At 48.5% G+C, this 23,094-nt stretch overlaps 2 protein-coding genes across 2 annotated transcripts in view; both read right to left on the bottom strand.

The window, feature by feature from the left end:
* Positions 1–8,594: 8,594 nt before the first annotated feature.
* LOC123757999 (uncharacterized) overlaps positions 8,595–23,094 on the bottom strand; it is a 312,326-nt gene continuing 297,826 nt past the window's right edge. Inside the window, exon 15 of the mRNA XM_069338915.1 lies at positions 8,595–9,610. The gene's annotated coding sequence lies outside the window, so the exon portion shown is untranslated. The remainder of the gene's footprint in view (positions 9,611–23,094) is intronic.
* Positions 11,263–21,112, bottom strand: LOC138372960 (uncharacterized). Its single transcript, XM_069338913.1, has 3 exons — positions 20,798–21,112; positions 15,722–16,194; positions 11,263–13,465 (listed from the first exon to the last, which is right to left on the bottom strand). Exons 1-3 carry the CDS (start codon positions 20,911–20,913, stop codon positions 12,477–12,479), a joined length of 1,578 nt encoding a protein of 525 aa, XP_069195014.1. The 5' UTR covers positions 20,914–21,112; the 3' UTR covers positions 11,263–12,476.

Below are 23,094 nucleotides of genomic sequence, written 5' to 3'. Positions count from 1 at the left end.
CTTCTCCCTGGCTTTCCACGCCTGCCTACGCCCGGGTGAGGCGGTCTACGTGGAGCATGGACGACACACGCTCAACCTCGAGCAGGTATCACTTACGACAGCAGGAATAGATATCGTCTTCAACACCTACAAGCACAGCGCAGGCCGCACGCCCACCCTCTCCCTGAGAGCGAACCCTTCCAGCAAGTACTGCCCGGTCCGTGCTCTGTCTAAATACTTTAATTACAGGGGCGTGGGCCCGGGGCCCATATTCAAACACGCCGCAGGCGCTCCTGTCACCAGGCGAGATTTCTCCAGGATCCTACGCGCTGCCCTCTCGGCGCTAGGCTTGCCTCCAGATGACTACGCGCCGCATTCCTTCCGTATCGGCAGGGCCACCCAGCTGTCTCGGGACGGGCTCGCCACTTCAGAAATAATGGCAGTCGGCAGGTGGAAGAGTAGTGCTTTCACATCCTACGTCAGACGGGACGTTGTTGCTCTGCCACTTTGAGTGCCTCATGCGGCCAGCTGGCACTCGCCCTTCGGGGGGGGGGGGGGGGTCCGGCCGCTGGCCTGCGGTGGGGGTGCAGCGCCAGTCCCCAAGTGTCCCGCTGTCCGCAGCTAATACTTTGCCCAGTCTAGGTGCTAGTAAGCCCTACTTGTAGTCACCCCCCCTTCTCCTTATTCATTAGGTCTTTACGGCCTCTTGGTCGGGTACATTATGTGTTATGTGGTCTCTCACTTATTAGTTACTCTTTGTGTCCTGCCTGTTATATCCTAGTGTTATATAATTACTACACATTTGCACTCGACCTTAATTCTAGTACCAGTTAAGCTTTAGGTTTCTGCAGAATTAGTTTCCATGTCACTATAGGCTAAGGTCTCATACTTACTACGGGTGTACCTTTTAAGTTAAATCTAGTCCTCGGACTTGGAATTGTTACTGTTAATTCTCACTTTATATATTTACATGTTCTGCAGAATTTAATCTTCAATAAACTTTAAAGCCCCATACTGCCAGTATCTTTCTCCCCCTGATCAGAAAATGTCCACTGCTTCGCAAGCAGGGATGTTTCTGATGGGGGAGAAAGAAACATTTGCGCAGCGCTTCCCGCGGCGTTGCGCGGGCAGTCTGGGGCCGTATAAATACGGGGGCACAGAGCAACCCGTCCTCTTAAAAATAACATCACATTTGGCTGGTATGCGCACTATGGCTAAATTTGGACGTAATTTGAAATGAAATCCACTCACAAAAGTGACGTTCTGTTCCGTTTTCTATTTGAGTCGTCCAGCGTACGCGCAGAGGTTATAAGAGGACACTTTAAATTAACGTTTTGAAACTTTATGAGAATTTCCTGCCCACCTAACCTATCAGAGGACCCTTAACTTACTGTTGTTGAAAAAAAAATCCCAAATTTATTTTCATTTTTTTTTCATTTTCAAATTACGTCCAAATTCGGCTATACGGGCAAACGGCCAGAAGTGACGTTCTTTTTAAGAGGACAGGTTGCACAGAGGGGCTCTGCCCTCACTCCGCCTGCCCTCGTCGCTGCCCTCGCAAAGCCCTCCCACCTCCCCTTTGCAAGCGGCTATCTTTGTGCCCCCATCATGCTTTGCACAGTTGTCTCCCTTTTCTCCCCACTGCATGTGGGAAGGGGGGTGCAGCGCCGGTCCCCAAGTGTCCCGCTGTCCGCAGCTAATACTTTGCCCAGTCTAGGTGCTAGTAAGCCCTACTTGTAGTCACCCCCCCTTCTCCTTATTCATTAGGTCTTTACGGCCTCTTGGTCGGGTATATTATGTGTTATGTGGTCTCTCACTTATTAGTTACTCTTTGTGTCCTGCCTGTTATATCCTAGTGTTATATAATTACTACACATTTGCACTCGGCCTTAATTCTAGTACCAGTTAAGCTTTAGGTTTCTGCAGAATTAGTTTCCATGTCACTATAGGCTAAGGTCTCATACTTACTACGGGTGTACCTTTTAAGTTAAATCTAGTCCTCGGACTTAGAATTGTTACTGTTAATTCTTACTTTATATATATTTACATGTTCTGCAGAATTTAATCTTCAATAAACTTTAAAGCCCCATACTGCCAGTATCTTTCTCCCCCTGATCAGAAAATAGCGGCAACTGGCCACCAGGGAAGACGTTAGTGGTAAGTAGAAGGCCAGCTGCAAGACAATTTAGGCTAAAGACTGGAATATAACTGTCATAGAAAATAACGGGAACAATTCATGAAGCTGGGAAAGCGAGAATTACAAAACTGAAAAGAGTGATAAATTGATGGGCGCAACGTCGGGTGGAACGCTTCAGCTGGAGCTTCATGACTGAAGCATCGGCTGCCGGGAAGCCTAACATGGAACTGGGGCGTTAGCAGCTGTAACATCGTCTGCTGAAACTAGCTGAGTCTGTGAGGGCGCCCGCTGCAACAGCTTTGGCCGAGCCACCAGCTGGCCCATCCTCTGCAGGAACAACACCGGCTGGGACGACGTCGTTGGAAAGAAGCTTAACAATGTAATAGATTATTAATATGAATAATCGTAAATAAATGGTGTACATAATAAAATTATAAACCAATTATAACTATAATTAATTATAACTAATTATAAATTGCAAAACAAAGTATGCTCAAAATAAAGCTGGACTATAACTCGTTAGAGAAACGGGATTAACACTTTGAGCCGAGGTAAATACAACCAAATACAATAATGAAAAGGAGTGAAAATAGGCACAACATCAGCTGGAACGCTTCAGCTGGGACTTCGCGACCTGCAGCAGCCTAGGAGGCCGCCGTGACTCCCGGGCTACACCGAGCAGACAACACGTCTGGATAAACCAGCGGCCTGGTAGGCCGCATTGACATCCGGGCTACACCGGGCAGACAACACGTCTGGATAAATCAGCGGCCTGGGAGGCCGCTGGTCGCGAAGTCCCAGCTGAAGCGTTCCAGCTGACGTTTCGAGTACTGCGACGGTCGGGTGGAGAGAGAGGGAGCCTTTCTCTGCCCCGGAATTTATATGGCCCCGGGCTTCCCGTGCATCTGCACAGGGCGCAACTGTTTCTTTGTCCCCCTCTTCAGAAACATCTCCAATTTGTATTTCAAATCAGAGGCCATGTCTACACTGCCCATTTACACCTACACTCGCCTGTAACATACACACCCACTAATGCTCCTATTCACCTTGCAGTAAATAGGAACCTGGAAGTTAGAAAGCTGCTACAGGCTGCATCCTGGGGATGTGTGTGTTAGATAAAAATATATGTTGTTTAGATATGATGGAGGAAAAGAGGCCGAGAGTCGGTACGTTAGACAACCGACGCTTAGAAAGGCGGGGTCCAAGAGTTAACACCTAAATCCTGCAAATAATAAATCAAAATACTTAATACACACACACATACATGTTTTACGTGAATTTGGCTGAGGGCGACCACAGATGGTCTCGACGGGGCAGGAAGTCGGCGGTTGATCAAAGGCCTCCCACATCCTTCATATACCTGAGGATTTTTCCGGCTTAATTTTAAACGGAAGTAATGTCTTGGCATTTACGGCTTCAGCGGGTGGGTAGGTCCGTGGGTTTATTACACTATGAGCGAAAAACAATCGCCTGTTCTCTATTTTATATTGCCACTTGTTGAGCTTGAAGCTGTTGCCTCTTGTGTGCGTTGTACAAGGGGATTAATATCTTCCAATATTTCCAGTATTTTTAAAGGTATCGCTTAAATACCGAAGATACTGTTATTGGACATCGCTTAACTGACAATGTCTCAACAACGCAGGCTGAAGATGTGCGTGGCTCCTGCTATTGCAATGATGCTCATTTGCTTTTCAATGATGCGCCTTAGTTGTCCCCATCTCTAACTTACCCTTCTAAATACCCCTTCTCCATCTTCCGCAAACATTCCCCCTCACACATCTCCCCCCTTTCCACCTGTCTCCTCACCACCTGTCTCCTTTCTCCTTCCGCCCTTCATACATCTCTCTTTTTCTTTCCTCTCCAAACATCCTGTCGCTTTCTCTCTGAAAATTATATAACGAAGTACTTTTCACTGTACTAGTGAAAAGGGCTACTTGCAAAACAACCATTGGGGTCCACTACCCCACACAGGATGGGTATGGGGTCTACTACCGCTCATAGAATGGGTATGGGGTCTACTACCGTCCACAGGATGGGTATGGGGTCCACTACCCCTCACAGGATGGGTATGGGGTCTACTACCACTCATAGAATGGGTATGGGGTCCACTAACACCCACAAGATGGGTATGGGAGTATATAATAAATGAGGTAAATTATAAAGTCTTCCTATTTTCCTGAAAACTTCTCTTCTCTTCTCTTCTCCTTTCCCTTCACCCATTAAAATATCTATATTATAATAGGTTAGTTTAGTTCATTTATTATGCACTGTTATAAAAAATGGTGGGCTTGCTATGGGGGAACTGGTACTATTAAGGGGTAAGGGTAGTTAGAAAACAGAGTTATCAAATATGGGAGAGCTAAAAGGCCCGGCCCCCAAAATAAACTATCCACAGTAATAATAACTTGCTACTAGACTATGTCAGTCTAAGGGTTGATCAATGCACTCCCACACAGGAAGAAGGGATACTCTGTTCTAATTTACTTATTTATTAACCCCTTAACAACCCCCCATATACACTCACACCAATAACAATAATAATAATTACTTTACCACCCTATCTTACGTTAAAAGCCTTGGTCCACATAGACAGGATGCAAGGTTTTACACTGAACACAAGCTAGGGTAAAGTTCTACTGGATAAGCACTGAAGCTGGATGCAGCTTAGGGTAGTGAGACCACGTGGTACCCTAATACAAAACACAACACTTAGGGGTACCCAAAACACTGGCAAATACTACCCCCAGGTCTCACCAATCGTTACTACCAGAGTAGGCACACTTAAAACACCATACTTAACTTAATAGTACAGGAACTTAAGGTAAGGGAAATAAGTAAGAGGAGAAGGGAGGAGAGTAGGGGTGCAGCCACAGAGTAGATCTCGTCCCCAGGAACGCCAGCCAGAAGAAGAACGCTCCCAGCGACCAGCTTAGGCTCCCGCATGTGGTGGTGCCGGAAGGAGCCTAATTGATCGTGCAGCTAAGCACATTAAAAATCTTCCCTATGCAACGTATTGTTACTTTACAAATGATTAAAGTATTAGTAAACATAGTTGGTGCCTATGTTATTATTTAATAATCAACCCCCAGCTCAGTCTTTAAATGCTCTTTGAGAAACAAGAATAGTACCTCTTACGTCTGGCAGGGAAGATACAAACAATTTCAGCTCGTGATGCGTTCAACTGTACTATAGGGAAGTTTAATAACTCCAGTGGAAACCAGAGGTCAAAATTAAGAACCCAGGGTCGTAACACTCCTCCCCCCTTCAGAGAAAAAAAAAATGTGACTACTAGAATAGTAGTCATATTTTTTTTTTTGTAAGAGTATACAGAGAATAAAAAGGAAAATCTAAGAAAAAAAAAAAAGATCAATCAAAACCAACAATTTCTCTGCAAGAAAAGTACAAAGGAATTCTCTGAAAAACAAAAAACAAAAACACATACACACACAAAAAAAAACAGGGAAGTAAATAAATTGGACACGGAATATTTAATGTCACAGGAGAACTAAAAAAAAAATAACTAAAGCATGACAGTTGGTAAATGGCTTCCTGTGGCCTAGATGAATGTTATTCCGGCAACCTGGACAGAGCGTCGGCCATCACGTTGAGTCGCCCCGGAAGGTGGGTAATGGAAAGATTGAAGTCCTGTAGGTACAACGCCCACCTGAGGATGCATTTATTCTTCCCCTTCATCTGAGTCAGGAAGACTAGTGGGTTATGGTCCGTGTACACTTCCACTATATTACCTGTGAGGTAAACTTCAAACTTTTTACATGTTAACACTAGCGCCAACGCCTCTTTTTCTACCACTGAATAATTGTGTTGCGCCTTGTCGAATTTCACAGAGTAATAATATACTGGGTGTTCCACCTGATCATCCCCAGTTTGCAACAACACTGCACCAGCACCCGAGTCAGACGCGTCGACATGAATTTTAAACGGTCGGTCGAACCTTGGACTAGCAAGCACTGGGGCGGAAGCTAAGATAAATTTCAAATTTTTAAATGCCTCTGCACAGTCTGATGACCACTTAAATTTAACGGCTTTCTGCAACAAGTCTGTGAGAGGAGTGGCAACACTGGAAAAGTTCTGACAAAAGCGTCGATAGTACGCACACATACCGATAAATCTTTGAACGTCCTTTTTAGACTTTAGTACTGGATACTCCAGAATGGCACTGATTTTATCTTGCCGAGGTAACACTTTTCCTTGGCCCACTTCATAACTGAGGTACGTTACTGTGCCTTGGGCAAAATGACACTTTTTAGCATTTAACCCTCAAACCGCTAGGGGCCCAAATGGAATTCACACCCACAGGCGCAACAACAACAAAAAATCCAAAAAATTCTTTCGTCTTATAGAAGTGTTCATTTTTGTTCCCTGATCACAGAAAAAATAACAAAAAAATCGTAGGTGGCATATTTTAGCCGCAATAGGGTAGGGAAGTGTGGCAAAAAAGGGGTGTTGGCAGAGCCTTCACCAGACGAGGTCTACTCCGCCCGAGCTGTCAGACATCAGTTGCCACAAATATATTATTACCTAATTATTTCAATGTCTCTGATTGATTTTTTCTTAGTTTTTTTGCAGTAATATTATTCCCTACAGTGAATTGTGGTATATTTATATTATAAAATGTGTGAACCATCTCTGTACTCAAAATTATGGTGTGCATATTAGTGATTCAATTATTATGTTCATAAAACAATAAACAAATAGTTTTGCTGTTGTTACACTATATACACAGGTTATATATAAGTATCTGCATGCTTTGTACACCATAACGAACTACTAAGTTGGTCTTGTGAGTCAAAAAGCAACGAGGAATGATCGACAAACACCAGCGAGCCACTCACTGCCACTCCCTCAACACCACCTCACTCACCCTCATTCATCTCCCACAATACTCTTTCTGTATTTATTCACTATACACAGATGTTATATATACGTATTTACATGTTTTGTTCACCATAACTGTACATCCAAGCTTGTATGGTGAGTAAAGGCAGAAAGACGTAGCTACTCACAAATATTTGTCCTCCAACAATATTGTTTGTGGTGTTATTACGCTATATACACACATTATATATAAGTATCTACCTGTTTTATTCACCATACCTGAACAAATAAGCTGGTATGGTACCCAAAGACCATAGTGGCCATCAGTAAACACCATGCCAAGTCGTGCAGACGACGCTCCTCCCTCACCAAAATGGCGGCTCCCAACCTACTCCTCTTGCTGTTATCTAGCTCTCACTATACACACGTTATATATAAGTATCTACATTTGTGTTCACCATAGCGAACCACTAAGCTGGTATGGTGAGTGCCATTCCATTTTCTCATCAAAATCCGATCATTGTAATAGTACCCAGTTGCTGCGTCTACAATTTCCTCCATAGAGACGGCTGTCTCATGACAATCTGCAAGAGTGGGGTCAGCTTTCTGTAACTCACTCAAGGAGGCATCTAGGCCTTGGTCAGATGCCATTGGCCGAGGCTCAACAGTGTTCTCCTCCACCTCCCCACTACTCTCGGTAGATGGCGGTGGCAGGCTCTCCACAATGTCCTCAGCCACGTCATCGAGTCGGGCCATGAATGTGTCCGCGAGGTCCACTTGGTTTTCACCACTCGGAAAGTTCCTCGTGTCCTCGGGATTTACCACCTTGGCAAGCACAGGGCTGCCCTTACATTTAAGTCCCATAGACCTGGTCACCGCGCACGCAGGGTACACAACATTATCCTCTGCGGCGGGTGGATCCAGGCAAACCTTAGGGGTAGGCAACATAATAGGCAGTCTGGCGTCCCCTACCTTATCCCCTGCTAAATCATTACCAACTATTACATCAACATTAGGGAACGGTAGGTATGAAGTGACTCCGACTGTACAAACACCCTTGTGGAAATCAGATTCCAGGGTAACCTTATGGAGGGGTACTGCTCGAGTATCACTAGTGACACCCTCGACCAGTACCACCTCTCCAGTGTTGAGAGTGTTGGCACCTTGCAACGCACTCTCTAAAATTAAAGTCTGGATGGGACCGGTGTCTCGGAAGATCACCACATCCTTCCAGGAAGAACCCTCAGACAAAAGTAGTCTCCCTTTCGATAAGAATGGGGTAAGCAAGTCCAACCACTGTGGGTTGGAGGTCTTACTCCCTAACCCTTCCGAAGGCCTCAAGCCCTGTGTCACAACTAGAGCATTGGGTCTCTTTTCCAGGTACAGTTGCCAACAACGGCTAATAGTGTGGTTTGGACGTTTACAATGACCACAAAAACGTCGGGGAGAAGAGGTATTACTAACAGAATTACCCTTCGGTTCACCCTTAGGTGCCGTGGGGCTAGACACTTTAACAGGGTTAGTTATGTCTGAAACAGAAGGTGCATTAGTTAAAGGGTTAGAATGAGCTGGTCTGGACTGGCTGTGGGTATAAGTTTTGTTACTCTGTGGGGTATAATTATTTTTATTGGGCCTTTTGCCCACCAATTAGTAGTTTTCTGCCAACTTGGCCAAATCCCCTATTTTAGAATTTACCTCTACTCTTCCTCTAATATACTGAGCTACAATGTCTGGCATACTATCTATAAACTGTTCGATTAACAAAGTATTCTTGAGTGCCTCGTATGTTTCGGCTTTAGCCGAGCGAATCCATTTATCAAACAATCTAATTTGATCATTAGCAAATTCAGTGAGCAGTTGGTTGTGATAAACTTGGTGGTGAGCTTCAGGAGTAATTTTATATGCCCGCAAAATACGTTCCCTGACTTTATCATATTCAAAACACTTGTCGTCAGGCATGTTTATAAAAATATCTTGTGCTTTACCCCTAAGTCTTCCCTGTAGGATTTTCACCCACTCTTCCTTTGGCCAGTTCATGGACATGGCCAATCTCTGAAAATGGTTGAAAAACCTTTCAGGGTCCGACTTGGAAAATTCAGGCAAATTATGCTTTTTCTCATAATGCCTGGGGTTTGAATCCCCGGCATATATGGAGGTCCAGTGGCATTCGCTCTAATTCTAGCCTCCTCGGTTTTGAGTCTTTGCTCCTCTAATTTTATTTTTGCTAACTCTAAAGCTAATTCTCTATCCCTATGAGTTGCAATTTCTGCTTGGCTAGGCTGGCATAAAGGTTTATCACTTGCCAATAGTTCTTCATCAATACAATGCTGTAATATTTAATTCACCAAAGTCCACTTTTTATCCACGTCATTTAATTCTAGGCCAAATTCCTTGCCTAACAATACTAAATTAGACTTGGTAAGTTTCTTTATCTCTACTGCTGAAGGCTCCTTTGCCAGTCTCTGCATTTCAGATGACATCACTAATAATTTTAGCTCCCAGCCAAAAAAAAAAATTAAAAAATAAAAATTGGAAAAAAAAAAAAATTTGCACGGCCCCTAACACAAGGCCACACTAACCTTAATCGTGAAAGGATCCAGTCAGTGCAAGAATGTCCTTTGCTAGATGAGCTGGACCCTAGGCTAGCACACAACCGTTCTGCGGAAAACAAAAAATTTTAGTTTTGGCACTCAAGAATCTAATTATTTACATTTATAAAGTTCCTCCCGGACTGGCCAACCACTTGTTATAAATAATTGTGGTCTTGCTATGGGGAAACTGGTACTATTAAAGGGTAAGGGTAGTTAGAAGACAGAGTATCAAATATGGGAGAGCTGAAAGGCCCGGCCCCCAAAATAAACTATCCACAGTAATAATACCTTGCTACTAGACCATATATGTCAGTCTAAGGGTTGATCAATGCACTCCCACACAGGAAGAAGGGATACTCCTATAATTCATGTACTTATTTATTAACCCCTAGCAGCCCCCCATATACATTCACACCAATACTAATAATAATAATTTTTTTTTTTTTTTTTTTTTGAGATATATACAAGAGTTGTTACATTCTTGTACAGCCACTAGTACGCGTAGCGTTTCGGGCAAGTCCTTAATCCTATGGTCCCTGGAATACGATCCCCTGCCGCGAAGAATCGTTTTTTCATCCAAGTACACATTTTACTGTTGCGTTAAACAGAGGCTACAGTTAAGGGATTGCGCCCAGTAAATCCTCCCCGGCCAGGATACGAAGCCATGACATAGCGCTCGCGGAACGCCAGGCGAGTGTCTTACCACTACACCACGGAGACTGCTAGTCTCCGTGGTGTAGTGTAATTTACTACTACACTGTAATTTACACTACAAATAGTGTAGTGTAAATAATAACTTTACCACACTACCTTACGTTAAAAGCCTTGGTCCACATAGACAGGATACAAGGTTTTACACTGAACACAAGCTAGGGTAAAGCTCTACTACTGAATAACTTGAAGTTAGAGTCAGCTTAGGGTAGGGGACCATGTGGTTCCAATGGGACCCCCTTTAGAATAACTAGTAATATAAACTCTAAACACACCTACTACACACAAAATATAATACCCTACACATAGAACATGAGTATGCCAGATATTGAATAATGATGTGCTCAATATACTTATCTTGAACAAGACACAGAAATAAGGAAACGAAGAGGAAGGAGGAAGTAGATCCTTTCACCACAGCCAGCAACCAGAGAAGACCGGGTCTCCTCTCCTTCCCGCCCAGCTGGCCTGCTGCCGGCAGACTGCTCAACTAATCGTACCGCAGCCCTATACCAAGTTTACTCAGGTTTACTTTACAAATGATTAGAAAGTAATAGTAAGCATAGTTGGTGCCTATGTTATTATTTAATAATCAACCCCTGCTCAGTCTTTAAATGCTCTTTGAGAAACAAGAAGTCTTACGTCTGGCAGGGAAGATATACAAACAAAGCCACATCGGGTTGTGATTTCCTACTCTAATGTAGCTTAATTAGTTAAATTTTGACCTCTGGTTTCCACTGAAGAACCCAAGGTCGTAACAGAGGAATAACTTGAGGAATAAATGAGGCAAGTCTTAATACGCGTCATGATTGAAAGACTAAGAATATAACAAGTGATTTAAGTAAGGGTATAGTTAATGATGGAGGAACATAAATCACCAAAACAGGAGCGGGCTCCCGTTCACTAAATTGACATGAAAATACGAATTCTTTTACGAAAATAGAATTTTTTTAAGGCAAGAGGTGTAAGCAATGCTATTTTCTGTCCAGGGGAAGAAAGATACGGGCAGCATGGGGCGTTAAAGTTTATTGAAGATTAAATTCTGCAGAACATGTAAATATATAAAGTAAGAATTAACAGTAACAATTGCAAGTCCGAGGACTAGGTTTAACTTAAAAGGTACACCCGTAGTAATTATGAGACCTTAGCCTATAGTGACATGGAACTAATTCTGCAGAAACGTAAAGCATTAACTGGTACTAGAATTAAGGCCGAATGCAAATGTGAGTAATTATATAACACTAGGATATAACAGGCAGGACACAGAGTAACTAATAAGTGAGAGACCACATAACACATAATGTACCCGACCAAGAGGCCGGTAAGACCTAATGAATAAGGAGAAGGGGTTGACTACAAGTAGGGCTTACTAGCACCTAGACTGGGCAAAGTATTAGCTGCGGACAGCGGGACACTTGGGGACCGGCGCTGCACCCCCCTTCCCACAGCAGTGGGGAGACAAACAGGACGCTGTGCAAAGCATGACGAGGGTACAAAAGCAGCCGCTTGCAAAGGGGTGGAGGGTGGGATTTTGCGAGGGCAGCGGCGAGGGTAGGCGGAGTGAGGGCAGAGCCCCGTTGTGCGCCCGTATTTATAGGGGCCCCAAACTGCCCGCGCAACGCCGCGGGACGCGCTGCGCAATTGTTTCCTTCTCCCCCGCCAGAAACATCCCCGCTTGCAATCAAGCAAGCAGTGACCATTTTCTGTCCAGGGGAAGAAAGATACGGGCAGCATGGGGCGTTAAAGTTTATTGAAGATTAAATTCTGCAGAACATGTAAATATATAAAGTAAGAATTAACAGTAACAATTGCAAGTCCGAGGACTAGGTTTAACTTAAAAGGTACACCCGTAGTAATTATGAGACCTTAGCCTATAGTGACATGGAACTAATTCTGCAGAAACGTAAAGCATTAACTGGTACTAGAATTAAGGCCGAATGCAAATGTGAGTAATTATATAACACTAGGATATAACAGGCAGGACACAGAGTAACTAATAAGTGAGAGACCACATAACACATAATGTACCCGACCAAGAGGCCGGTAAGACCTAATGAATAAGGAGAAGGGGTTGACTACAAGTAGGGCTTACTAGCACCTAGACTGGGCAAAGTATTAGCTGCGGACAGCGGGACACTTGGGGACCGGCGCTGCACCCCCACCGCAGGCCAGCGGCCGGACCCCCCCCCGAAGGGCGAGTGCCAGCTGGCCGCGTGAGGCACTCAAAGTGGCAGAGCAACAACGTCCCGCCTGACGTAGGATGTGAAAGCGCTACTCCTCCACCTGCCGACAGCCATTATTTCTGAAGTGGCGAGCCCATCCCGAGACAGCTGAGTGGCCCTGCCGATACGGAAGGAATGCGGCGCGTAGTCATCTGGAGGCAAGCCTAGCGCCGAGAGGGCAGAGCGTAGGATCTTGGAGAAATCTCGCCTGGTGACAGGAGCGCCTGCGGCGTGTTTGAATATGGGCCCCGGGCGCAGGCCCCTGAGATTAAAGTATTTAGACAGGGCACGAACCGGGCAGTACTTGCTGGAAGGGTTCGCTCTCAGGGAGAGGGTGGGCGTGCGCCCTGCACTGTGCTTGTAGGTGTTGAAGACGATATCTACTCCTGCCGTCGTAAGTGATACCTGCTCAAGGTTGAGCGTGTGTCGTCCATGGTCCACGTAAACCGCCTCACCCGGGCGTAGGCAGGCGTGGAAAGCCAGGGAGAAGAGCGCCCTGTAGCAGGACTTCTCATAGGCAGAGTTACATACGCCTCCCAGTGCCCGCAGCAGGCGATGCAGGAGGCTCCTCGTCACTGGGAGACGCCGCGCAGGGGCCCGCTGTGCGGAGTTACGTGCCCCTTTGAGGAGTTGGGTGACCAGGAAGTGCCGAGTTGGGTCCCTCCTACCGTGTAGCTTGCAGACGAAGGCGATGGCCGCTAGATATGCGTGCAGAGAGCGGTAAGCCAGGCCCCGCGAGAGCAGAGATTGCAGGAAGTTCACCAGAGTCGGAGGTGCAGCATCGAAGGGGCATTCTCCTTGCCGCCCTGCCAAGACGTAGGCGGCGTACTCCACCCACTTAGCCCTGTAAGTACGCCTCGTCGCTGGCTGCAGGGAGTTGAATAGGGTCCTCACAGTTGCAGGGTGAAGTTGCAGGGCAGGAGGTGCGCAGGAACTGTTGTCGGCGTCTCGGCGAGGCCTGCTTCTCGCAGGAACAAGGGCGGCAGCGTCTGTAAGCGGGAAAGAGCATCACAAACCCCATTTAATTTTCCTGGGAGGTGGGAGGGTAGTAGTGTAATGTTATGGATGAGTAACAGCACTGCCAAGGGCCTGACAATTTGCATTAGTAGTGGGCACCTAGCAGAGAGTGTGTTGAGCACGCTTACCACTGCACTGTTGTCCGATTTACACACCAGCCTCTTATTGGCCAATACCGGGGCGAAAAGTGCTATGCCCATAAAGAAAGGGTAGAGCTCGAGCAAAGCAATGTTGAGCCGACCCCAGACCTGAGGCCAGGTTCCCCTGAACCAGGCTGCCCCTAGCGTTAGTCCATACCCCTTGGAAGAAGCATCTGCACACATTGAAAGTGATGGGGCGTTTCCCCACCCGCCATCTGGGGGAAAAACTGTTACTCCATTGAAATCAGTGAGGAAGGAGCGCCAGGCGACGAGATCGTGCTTAGCCTCCGCGTCCAAATGGCATAGGCGCGAGGGACGCTGTGGGCCTCGCGTAAGCGGGTGCAGACGACGCAAGAAGGCCCGTCCTCCCGGGATTACCGCGGTGGCGAATTGCAACTTCCCGATGATCGCCTGCAGATCTCGGAGAGGGATGCGCTCCTGACTCATCGCGACTTCGACCGCTGCCGTGTACTTCGTTCTCTTGTCCTCTGGTAGTCTTGTTTCCATCCTGTGAGCATCAATCTCCAGCCCCAGGAACGTGAGGCAGGAGCACGGGCCCTGCGTTTTGTGAGGTGCCAAGGGGACCCCCAGACGCTCGCAGAGGGCAGTGAACACCCTCAGGCTTCGCTGGCACTCGTCGAACGTGAAACTGACGAAGAGGAAGTCGTCCAATACCTTCACGACGTCGCAGACCCCGTACTTCTCGGCGAGGATCCATTGCAGGGCACTGGAGAAGGACTCGAAGATCCGGCAGGAGGGGGCGGCTCCCATGCTGAGCATCTTCTCGTAGTAGTACTTGCCCCCATAAGAAAACCCCAGCAGATGGTAGTCGCTCGGGTGTACTGGGACGATCCTGAAAGCTTCTGCGATGTCGCACTTTGCCAGGTGTGCCCCCGGGGACCGGCTGACAACCATTGTCACCGCGTCATGGATAGACTGGTAGGTGACGGACGTCGATTCCCGTGGGATGTTGGCGTTCACACTGTCAGGGGAGTAAGGGTAGCTAAGGTTGTGCAGGAGGCGGTACTTGCCCGGCGTAGACTTCTCCCTCAGAGCTATGGGTGAACACTTGAAATTCTTGAAAGGGGGGACTTCGTAGGGGCCCGCGATGCGTCCTAGACTCAACTCCTTGTCGAGCATGGGCCCGACGATGTGCGGGAGGTCCGTCGTAGCCTGGGGGTTGCGTGAAGTAAGGGGGGTTCGCACTCCTTCAAAGCCGAGAAGGAACCCCCTTCTGAAACCCCCCACGACGTAGTCTCGCAGGGGGTAACCCGCCAGCAAAGCGTCAAGGGCGTCGGCGTCCACCGGCGTTGTTACTGCCGGCGCTCTTCTTAGCCTTGTCCCGTGGTTGTCTTCGTGGGCGCTGGTCATGGGTGGGTCTGTCGCGTAAGTGGGCTGGGGGGCACGAAGTGTAGGCCGGGTGCCGCCCACGGCAGCGCGGGCAGTAGTGCTGGAAGGCGCAGGAAGTAAAAGTGCAGCCGGGTCCTCTTGAGTGGTAGGCAAAACAGTAGCCCGGGGGGAGCCCTGCGGCCCGGGCGCTAGAGAGGGAAAGGGCAGCCGGCCGACCTGCCTCCTGTCTGCCTGCCTGGATAGCGACGTGTGCGACCCGCTGTATCGAGCGGAATTCCAGGTCCAGCCTGTAATCGAGCCAAGAACAGTCCGACCTCTCCTTGTCCCATCTGAAGGCCTTGTCGTACCACATCCAGTCGTTTTTGAGGGTCACCTTCATGGTCTTGACGTAGCGGGTGTAGGTGAGCAGGGCCTGAGCCTCGGCCGGGTGCTTCTCTATGTAGAGCGTGGCATAAATGTCGAAGCCGTGCTCCCACTGGGCTGGCGTCAGTGGCATCAGCTTCTTACCAGACGCCTGGGGGTCAGTGGGGGGCGCGAGGCGTGGCTCGTAGGGCCCTGCTTCTCGCTCATGATTGAGCAACTCCCTGAGGTCAACATACTTTTTAGCCCAGATCTTTTCACGGAGGGCCTGTGGTACGTGTACGCCCAGGAGTGGGATGGTGGAAGCCTGGGGAGCCCGTAGGGGTCCCAGCCAAGGGCTAGGAGGAGGGGAAGCAGCGCTCACCCTGGGAGACTCACCATAAGAGGACGGGCTGGAGGAGCTGGCACGGCGCCTCGACGAATGCCCCCTGGCCCTGTATCGTGGGCGACGCTCAGAGGAGAAGGGCGAGGGGGCTGAGGCGGCCGGAGCAGAGGTGGCCAGGGCAGGGGCGGCCGTGGCACCTCCTCCGTCGCGGAGAGCCGCGCCCGATGGGGGCCCACGTGCTTGCGCGATGAGGGCCTGCAGCGTCGTCCAATCATCTGCTGAAAGCGGTGGGAGTTGGGTCACTGTGCCACCCGTTGCTTTGCCCGAATTGTGCAGCTGAGGAGTGCGCCCGGTGTCCGTGTCCGAGCCAGCCGAGGAGGGCTCTGTAGAGGGTGAGGCAAAGCGTGCGGGCTTGGTCCGCGCCCTGGCCGGTTGTGTCCGAGCTCCACTACGTTGCTGTCCTCGCGTTGACGCCGTCCGAGCCCTCTTCCTTGTTGCAGATGTAGGGTGGTCCGTCTTCTCGCCACTGCGGAAAGGGGGAACGTTAGTGACAGCCTGACTAACCTGGCGACAGGCAGGGGGAAAAAAAAAAAACCCGACTGCCGCCCCTGCTAGCATACCATAACATAACATAACATATAACATACATAACATAACATATAACATAACATATAACATAACATATAACATAACATATAACATAACATATAACATAACATATAACATAACATATAACATAACATATAACATAACGTATAGCATAACATATAACATAACATATAACATAACATAACATAAGATAAGCAAACATAACATAAGCGAAGTGTAAATTGTGGGAAAAAATTTTTTGTAATAAATACGAATCATAATTGCGAGTCCAACCGTAGCAAATTTAACAGATAAGCAGACGTAGGAGGGACCAAGGGGACGGTTCCCACGGGCGGGCCCGGGCCCCACAGGCACGGCTGGGGGGGGGGGGGCGGAAATGGCATATAGGTCCGAAGAGAAGATAACGTCGCCGAGGCGCGCTGGACGGCACACCACCCGGCTGAGAAAGGACATAGGCCCAAAAACGAGAGGCGACAATCGTAGAATGGGATGGAAGAATGCGGAAGTAAGCGGGCGAGACCGAGTAAACAGGGAACCAGGGGGGGGGGGGGGCAACTGATAAGCCGCGGCTCGCGCACCGCTGGCCATACCTAGACATACTAATTTACTTAATAACTCTGCAAATAGCACATCCTGGCTGACTTTACTTAATAATTTACTTAGTAAGGCTGCAATTAGCACATCCTGGCTGACTTTACTTAATAATTTACTTAGTAACTCTGCAAATAGCGCATCCTGGCTGACTCTACTTAACTTACGTAGGAAGTCTGCAAATAGCCCACCCTGGCTGACTACTTAATAATTACTTGGTAACTCTGCAGATAGCACATCCTCGCTGACTTTACTTAAAATTTAATTAGTAACTCTGCAAATAACACATCCTGGCTGACTTTACTTAATGACGGAAGGCAAGGAAAAGAACAAACATACTGAACACAGCTACGCAACAATAAACATGCGGCATGTGCAAGCACCAGCTGACGGAATAAATTAAGGTAGGCTGATTGGGAAAGGGAACCGTGGTAATCAGAAAGCAGGGGGCATGTTAGTGCTGAAACGAGAATAAAGAAGGGGGGGGGACCCGGCAAGTGCAGGGCCAGAGGCATAAAGCAAGAGGCGAGGGCCCACAACTGCACCTCGCGCGTCCTGGCTGCCTAGAGGCCACAGCGAGGAAAGGGGACACTAACTGAAGACACTGCCAAGGAAACAAAGGATGGCTGAAACAAAGAATAACGTAAGCTAAAAGTAACAAGTCGCCCTATAGTAAACAAAAATGTTTTTATAACAAACATAAAGGATGCACGACACAAGTGTAACCAAATAGTAACAGGGATGAATAGTGGAGAATGGGACATTTCGCCCTATAATAAATAGAAACACTTAATGACAACCATAAATGAAGCACAGCACAAATGTTACCAAATAAGTAAGAAGTATTAAAATGTGTTAGGCTAAATGGAACATATCGCCCTAGAATAAATAAACCAATTTTACATTAAGCATCGGAGGAAAACATAACATAAATAACCAAAGAAGTAACGTGAATAAACTGCAATAGCCAAGCATGACTTACTGTAACTACCTATGAATCTAGGCAAATTGCCGGGCCAGGAAGCGAAGCTAAAATAAGGGCCCGCGAAACTGCAAATAGCACAGCCTGGCTGACTTTACTTAACAAATCTAGGAACTCTGCAAAACACTTCCTGTCTGACTTTACTTAATAATTCTAGGAACTTTGCAAAACACATCCTGGCTGACTTTACTTAAATTTCTAGTAACTCTGCAACGAGCACTGCCTGGCTGACTTCACTTAATAATTTTCTTAGTAATTCTGCAAATAGCACATCCTGGCTGACTTTACTTAGTGAGGCAGGCAGGGAGACATAGGCAAGCATACTGAACACAGCAACGTACAAATAACCGTGCGGCAAGCAACGCACCAACTGTCGGTGTAAATTAAGGAGGCTGGTTGGGAAAGGGAGTCGAGGTAACCTGAAACAGGAGGCATGTTAGCGCTGAAATGTAGAACATAATATGAAAAAGGGCAGGCATGTCACGTGGGATCTGCAAGTACAAAATAAGGGTATACAAACGGCGTGGGTATATAGCCATTTTACATTAAGAGAACGGAGGAGATGCATAACATAAATATAACCAAATAAGCGACGTGAATAAACTGCAAGAGCCCAGCGAAAGACTGTAACTACTGAGGAAACTAGGCAAAATGCAGGGCCAGGGAACGTAAAGCAAATTAAGGGCCCGCAAATACTGCAAATAGGACATCCTGTCTGACTTTACTTAATAAATTACTTATAACTCTGCAAATAGGACATCCTGGCGACTTTACTTAATGACGTAAGACAAGGACAAGTGAACAAGCAAACTGTGACACAGCGGACGCGAAGGGTGAACGTACGACATGCACAAGGCTACGAATGCCTGAGTAAAGTTAGGCTGGGGCAAAGTGAAACCGAGGTGATCTGAAAGCAGAGGCATGTCGGTGCTGAAATGTAGAACATAAATATGAATAAGGGCAAGGCATGTCGCGGGAAGTCTGCTAGTACATGATAAGAAACCTTCCAAATTTTTTTTTTTTTTTTCACACCAAGTGTGAGAAAGACTTAATATACAGTGTCTTAAGGAGGCAGAGAATGGGGATCATTAAATATACGACGTTCCCGACGACGCTTCGACGCCGCCATCTGCTGGAGGATACCATGCCCCAGGCGACGTGGGGGCCACCCCCCTGTCCAGGGCACGGCCCCTGGAACTGGACGCCGAGGACTTAACGAACATAACGAAGTCATCCTGGATTGCCGGCGTCAACGCCGAACCCAGGGCGTGTGGTGCGTACCCGTAGACGTAAACCTGCCGTCGTCGTCGAGCTGATCTCGGGTCCTTGCTCCAACGCCGGCGTCTCCCTCTGACGAAGAAGAACAACAGGCGACACAGGCGGACGAACGCTGAACTTACGACGTAGGAGGAATCCTTGCTACGACGGGCGTGCAGGGCGCTTAAGACAAACACACCAGGCTACCCTGGCCAGGCGGGGGCGCCTGGGAACCAACCTGCCGGCAACACCGGCCAGACGGAGGACATGGAGTAACGGCCCTGGCTACCCCCCAGGCAAGCAGGGCACGTGCCTGAGGGCCTGGACGGCGGAAAGCTTGAAATAACACACCGGGCAACACCGGCCAGACATACGTCTGGGGACTACATGCCGGACTTACACCGGCCGACGGACGTCTGGGGACATCTTGATCGGCGCCACTCTGGGGAAGACGTACCTGGAGACTCCGGGACACCGAAGGGCCTGGGCTAACACCCCGGGCAACACGGCCGGGCGAGACGTCCGAGGGCGACGTGCCTAGCAGAGAACACACCACACACGGCAAGGACCCCGTGGCCTACCAACCACGCGCTGCCACACGGCATGCTCAGGGCCTAGACGAAAAGGGGAGGGGGGGGGGGGCCGCACACAGGCGCGGCCGTACGGGCGCAAGGCAGCCCGAGCCCCGACGTGGGAAGCCGTGGCGCAAAGCCACGTGGATTAGCACCCAACAGGGGACAGGAAGGGCGGGACACAGCCCAATCGTGCGCGCCACGGAACGCCGTGCCACGTAGCAGCACGACCAGGCGTGTGCCCCGTAGCAGGCCCGGGCGAAGGGCTGGACCTGGCCACGAGTCGTCGCCAGGGGCGACGCTTGTCCGCACAGGGAGACCCGACCCCTGGGGACATCCCAGGGAAGCCGGCAGACCGGCAACAGGGAACACCCGAGGGAAAACCAGGAAAGACGCAGAAGCACGCCCTGCCGGCCAGGCACGTGACGACCCGGCAAGGCATGCATTGGCCCCAAGGCGGGCCCGCCATAGGGCCGCCCACGCCTGACCACGTGACGCCGCCGCCGAGAACAAGCGCCCCGGGCGTAGGACCGAACCTGGCCACAACCCATCGCCGACGGCGACACATGTCCTCGGACAAGGCGAAACCTGGCCCCCTGAGACACCCAGGGAAACCCGGCGGGCCGGCGACAGGGGGGCCCCGGAGGAAAGGCGGGAAGGACGCCGAAGCACCCCAGACGACCCCAAGGCCAATAAAAAGGAGACGGCCCCAAGGCAGAGCACAAAGGGCGTAGGCCCACCACGCCTGGCCACATGGCGACGCCGGCAAGGGCACGCCTGGCCGCAGATGGGGCCCCGGGCAGGGCGCGCGCCTAGCACGCCGCGCGGCGGGACGCCTTGGTCACGGACGGGCACGGCTGGACGGGGCCCCACAAGAGAGGAGACCGAACGCAGGCCACTAGGGACGCGGCCCAGGGCACGCCGACCCTAAGCCAGCCACGCGACCAGCACGGCACGGGGCACCCGGCACAGGCCCAGGAAGGGCGCCCCAGCTCTCCGGGAACAACAACAGAGAGCCCAGAGGACTGACTAAGGCGGCACACACGTACCGCGAGGGGAAGGCGCTTGGCACACGCCGCACTGGGGAGACCTGACTAGAACTGAACAGAAAACCTCACCTTGGGTTTAGAAGTGTAGGGCAGGAGGGGCCTGCCGGAACAGTCTGGGGTGTCGAGGGCCCCAGGATGTCCGTGAGAGAGAGGTCAGGTACCGAGGCAGCTGGCGTGTTGTCCATCTCGTGCGAAGTCGGGCGGCCGGGGAGTGGTTGCGAGGGCAGCGGCGAGGGTAGGCGGAGTGAGGGCAGAGCCCCGTTGTGCGCCCGTATTTATAGGGGCCCCAAACTGCCCGCGCAACGCCGCGGGACGCGCTGCGCAATTGTTTCCTTCTCCCCCGCCAGAAACATCCCCGCTTGCAATCAAGCAAGCAGTGACCATAAATTTCCTAAATTTGCCGCGTAATGAAACTAACCAAGCTGAAAGTCTAAATTCTGTTCAATTTTATTACATTCCTTTTTTTTTTTTTTTTTTGAGATATATACAAGAGTTGTACAAGAATGTAACAACTCTTGTATATATCTCAAAAAAAAATAAATAAATAAAGGAATGTAATAAAATTGAACAGAATTAAATAATAAATTACCGCAATAATTAGAATTAAATCCATCACTCGTTGTAAAATCTCTTGTATGTATGTACCTTACCTAAATAAACATTTGATTTGATTTGAAGTCGCTCCTCTTGTATGTATGTACCTTACCTAAATAAACATTTGATTTGATTTGAAGTCGCTCAAGCGGCAGACCGCACGGCCAGGCGGTGGGCTGGATGCTGAAACTTGAGATGGGGAAGGGCCCGCATAACCGGGCACTCCAGGCAGACCAACATGTAGTACATGCAACCGAGGAAAACCACGGGAGTACTGTGCTACAGCGTTCGAACGAAACGTGGTGGAATTGACGTACCGGGCTACACCGGCCAGATGAAAACGTCTGGGTACGAACGTGCCGGCTATGCCAGCCGGACGAAACATCTGGGAACAAATGTACCGGGCTACACCGGACAGACAACAACGTCTGGGTACGAACGTGCCGGCTATACCAGCCGGACGAAACGTCTGGGAACGAATGTACCGGGCTACACCGGACAGACGACAACGTCTGGTTACAAACGTGCCGGCTATACCAGCCGGACGAAACATCTGGGAACAAATGTACCGGGCTACACCGGACAGACGACAACGTCTGGGTACAAACGTGCCGGCTAAACCGGCCAGGCGAAAACATCTGGGAACGAACGTGCCGGGCTAAACCGGCCGGACGAGACGTCTGGAGACAAACATTTATTTATTTATTTATTTATTTATTTATGCATATACAAGAATGTACATAAGGAATGTGAGGATACAAATATGGTAATTACAGTCTTGTAAAGCCACTAGCACGCGCAGCGTTTCGGGCAGGTCCTTAATCTAAGAAAATTTTAAGGAGGTAAATACTTGCAAAATTATAGACAAAAAATGATAACAGATTACATGAAATGAAAAAAAGATGAGAGAAAATTGTAGGTACAGTATATTAAAGCACATAGGTAGCTAAGATTGATTGCAATGACAGCTTGAATGGTAGTTGACAAAAAATTGGTAGGCATAATACAGCAGAAACAATATAAGATTGGTTGCAATGACAGCTTGAATGGTAGTTGACAAAAATTGGTAGTCACAATACAGCATATGGCTAGCACATAAAAGAAGACAGCAATGAACACAATGATAAGGTTGTTTGAAATTACATAAAAATTAGGAGATTGGGTAACACTAGGTACAGAGCAAATTTAAAGCTCAGTGTAGGAAACTAAGAAGATGAAGTTAGGTACTTTTTGGTTTTGCTTTTAAATAAGGCAAAAGTTTTACAGTTTTTCAATTCACTAGGGAGTGAGTTCCATAAACTAGGTCCCTTAATTTGCATAGAGTGTTTACACAGATTAAGTTTGACCCTGGGGATATCAAAGAGATATTTATTTCTGGTGTGGTGATAATGGGTCCTATTACATCTGTCCAGGGAGAGTTTCAGAGCATGGTTTGCATTTAAGAACAGGGTTTTGTAAATGTAGTTGACACAAGAGAATGTGTGGAGGGAGTTAATATTTAGCAAGTTTAGGGATTTAAACAAGGGAGCTGAGTGTTGTCTGAAAGCTGAGTTAGTTATCATTCTGATAGCAGAGTTTTGCTGTGTGATGATGGGCTTAAGGTGGTTTGCAGTGGTAGACCCCCATGCACAGATGCCATAATTAAGATAGGGGTAAATTAGTGCATAATATAGTGAGAGGGCTCAGGTATGGTAACATACCTGGTATGGTTTACCATACCTGGTTTCCAGGTATGGTAACATACCTGCAGGTATGTTACCATACCTACCATA

The sequence above is a fragment of the Procambarus clarkii genome, chromosome 40, assembly GCF_040958095.1.
Source record: "Procambarus clarkii isolate CNS0578487 chromosome 40, FALCON_Pclarkii_2.0, whole genome shotgun sequence".
Lineage (NCBI taxonomy): Eukaryota > Metazoa > Arthropoda > Malacostraca > Decapoda > Cambaridae > Procambarus > Procambarus clarkii.
Note: the sequence above shows the minus strand (reverse complement) of the source record. Positions and strands in the feature narration are given on the sequence as shown.

Coding starts and splice junctions, on each gene's coding strand:
- LOC138372960 (XM_069338913.1), bottom strand. CDS start 20,913: ATGGACAACACGCCAGCTGCCTCGGTACCTGACCTCTCTCTCACGGAC. Junction 16,195..20,797: donor CCTACACTTCTAAACCCAAG/GTGAGGTTTTCT, acceptor CCCTTTCCGCAG/TGGCGAGAAGACGGACCACC. Junction 13,466..15,721: donor CTCCAGCCCGTCCTCTTATG/GTGAGTCTCCCA, acceptor TCCCGCTTACAG/ACGCTGCCGCCCTTGTTCCT.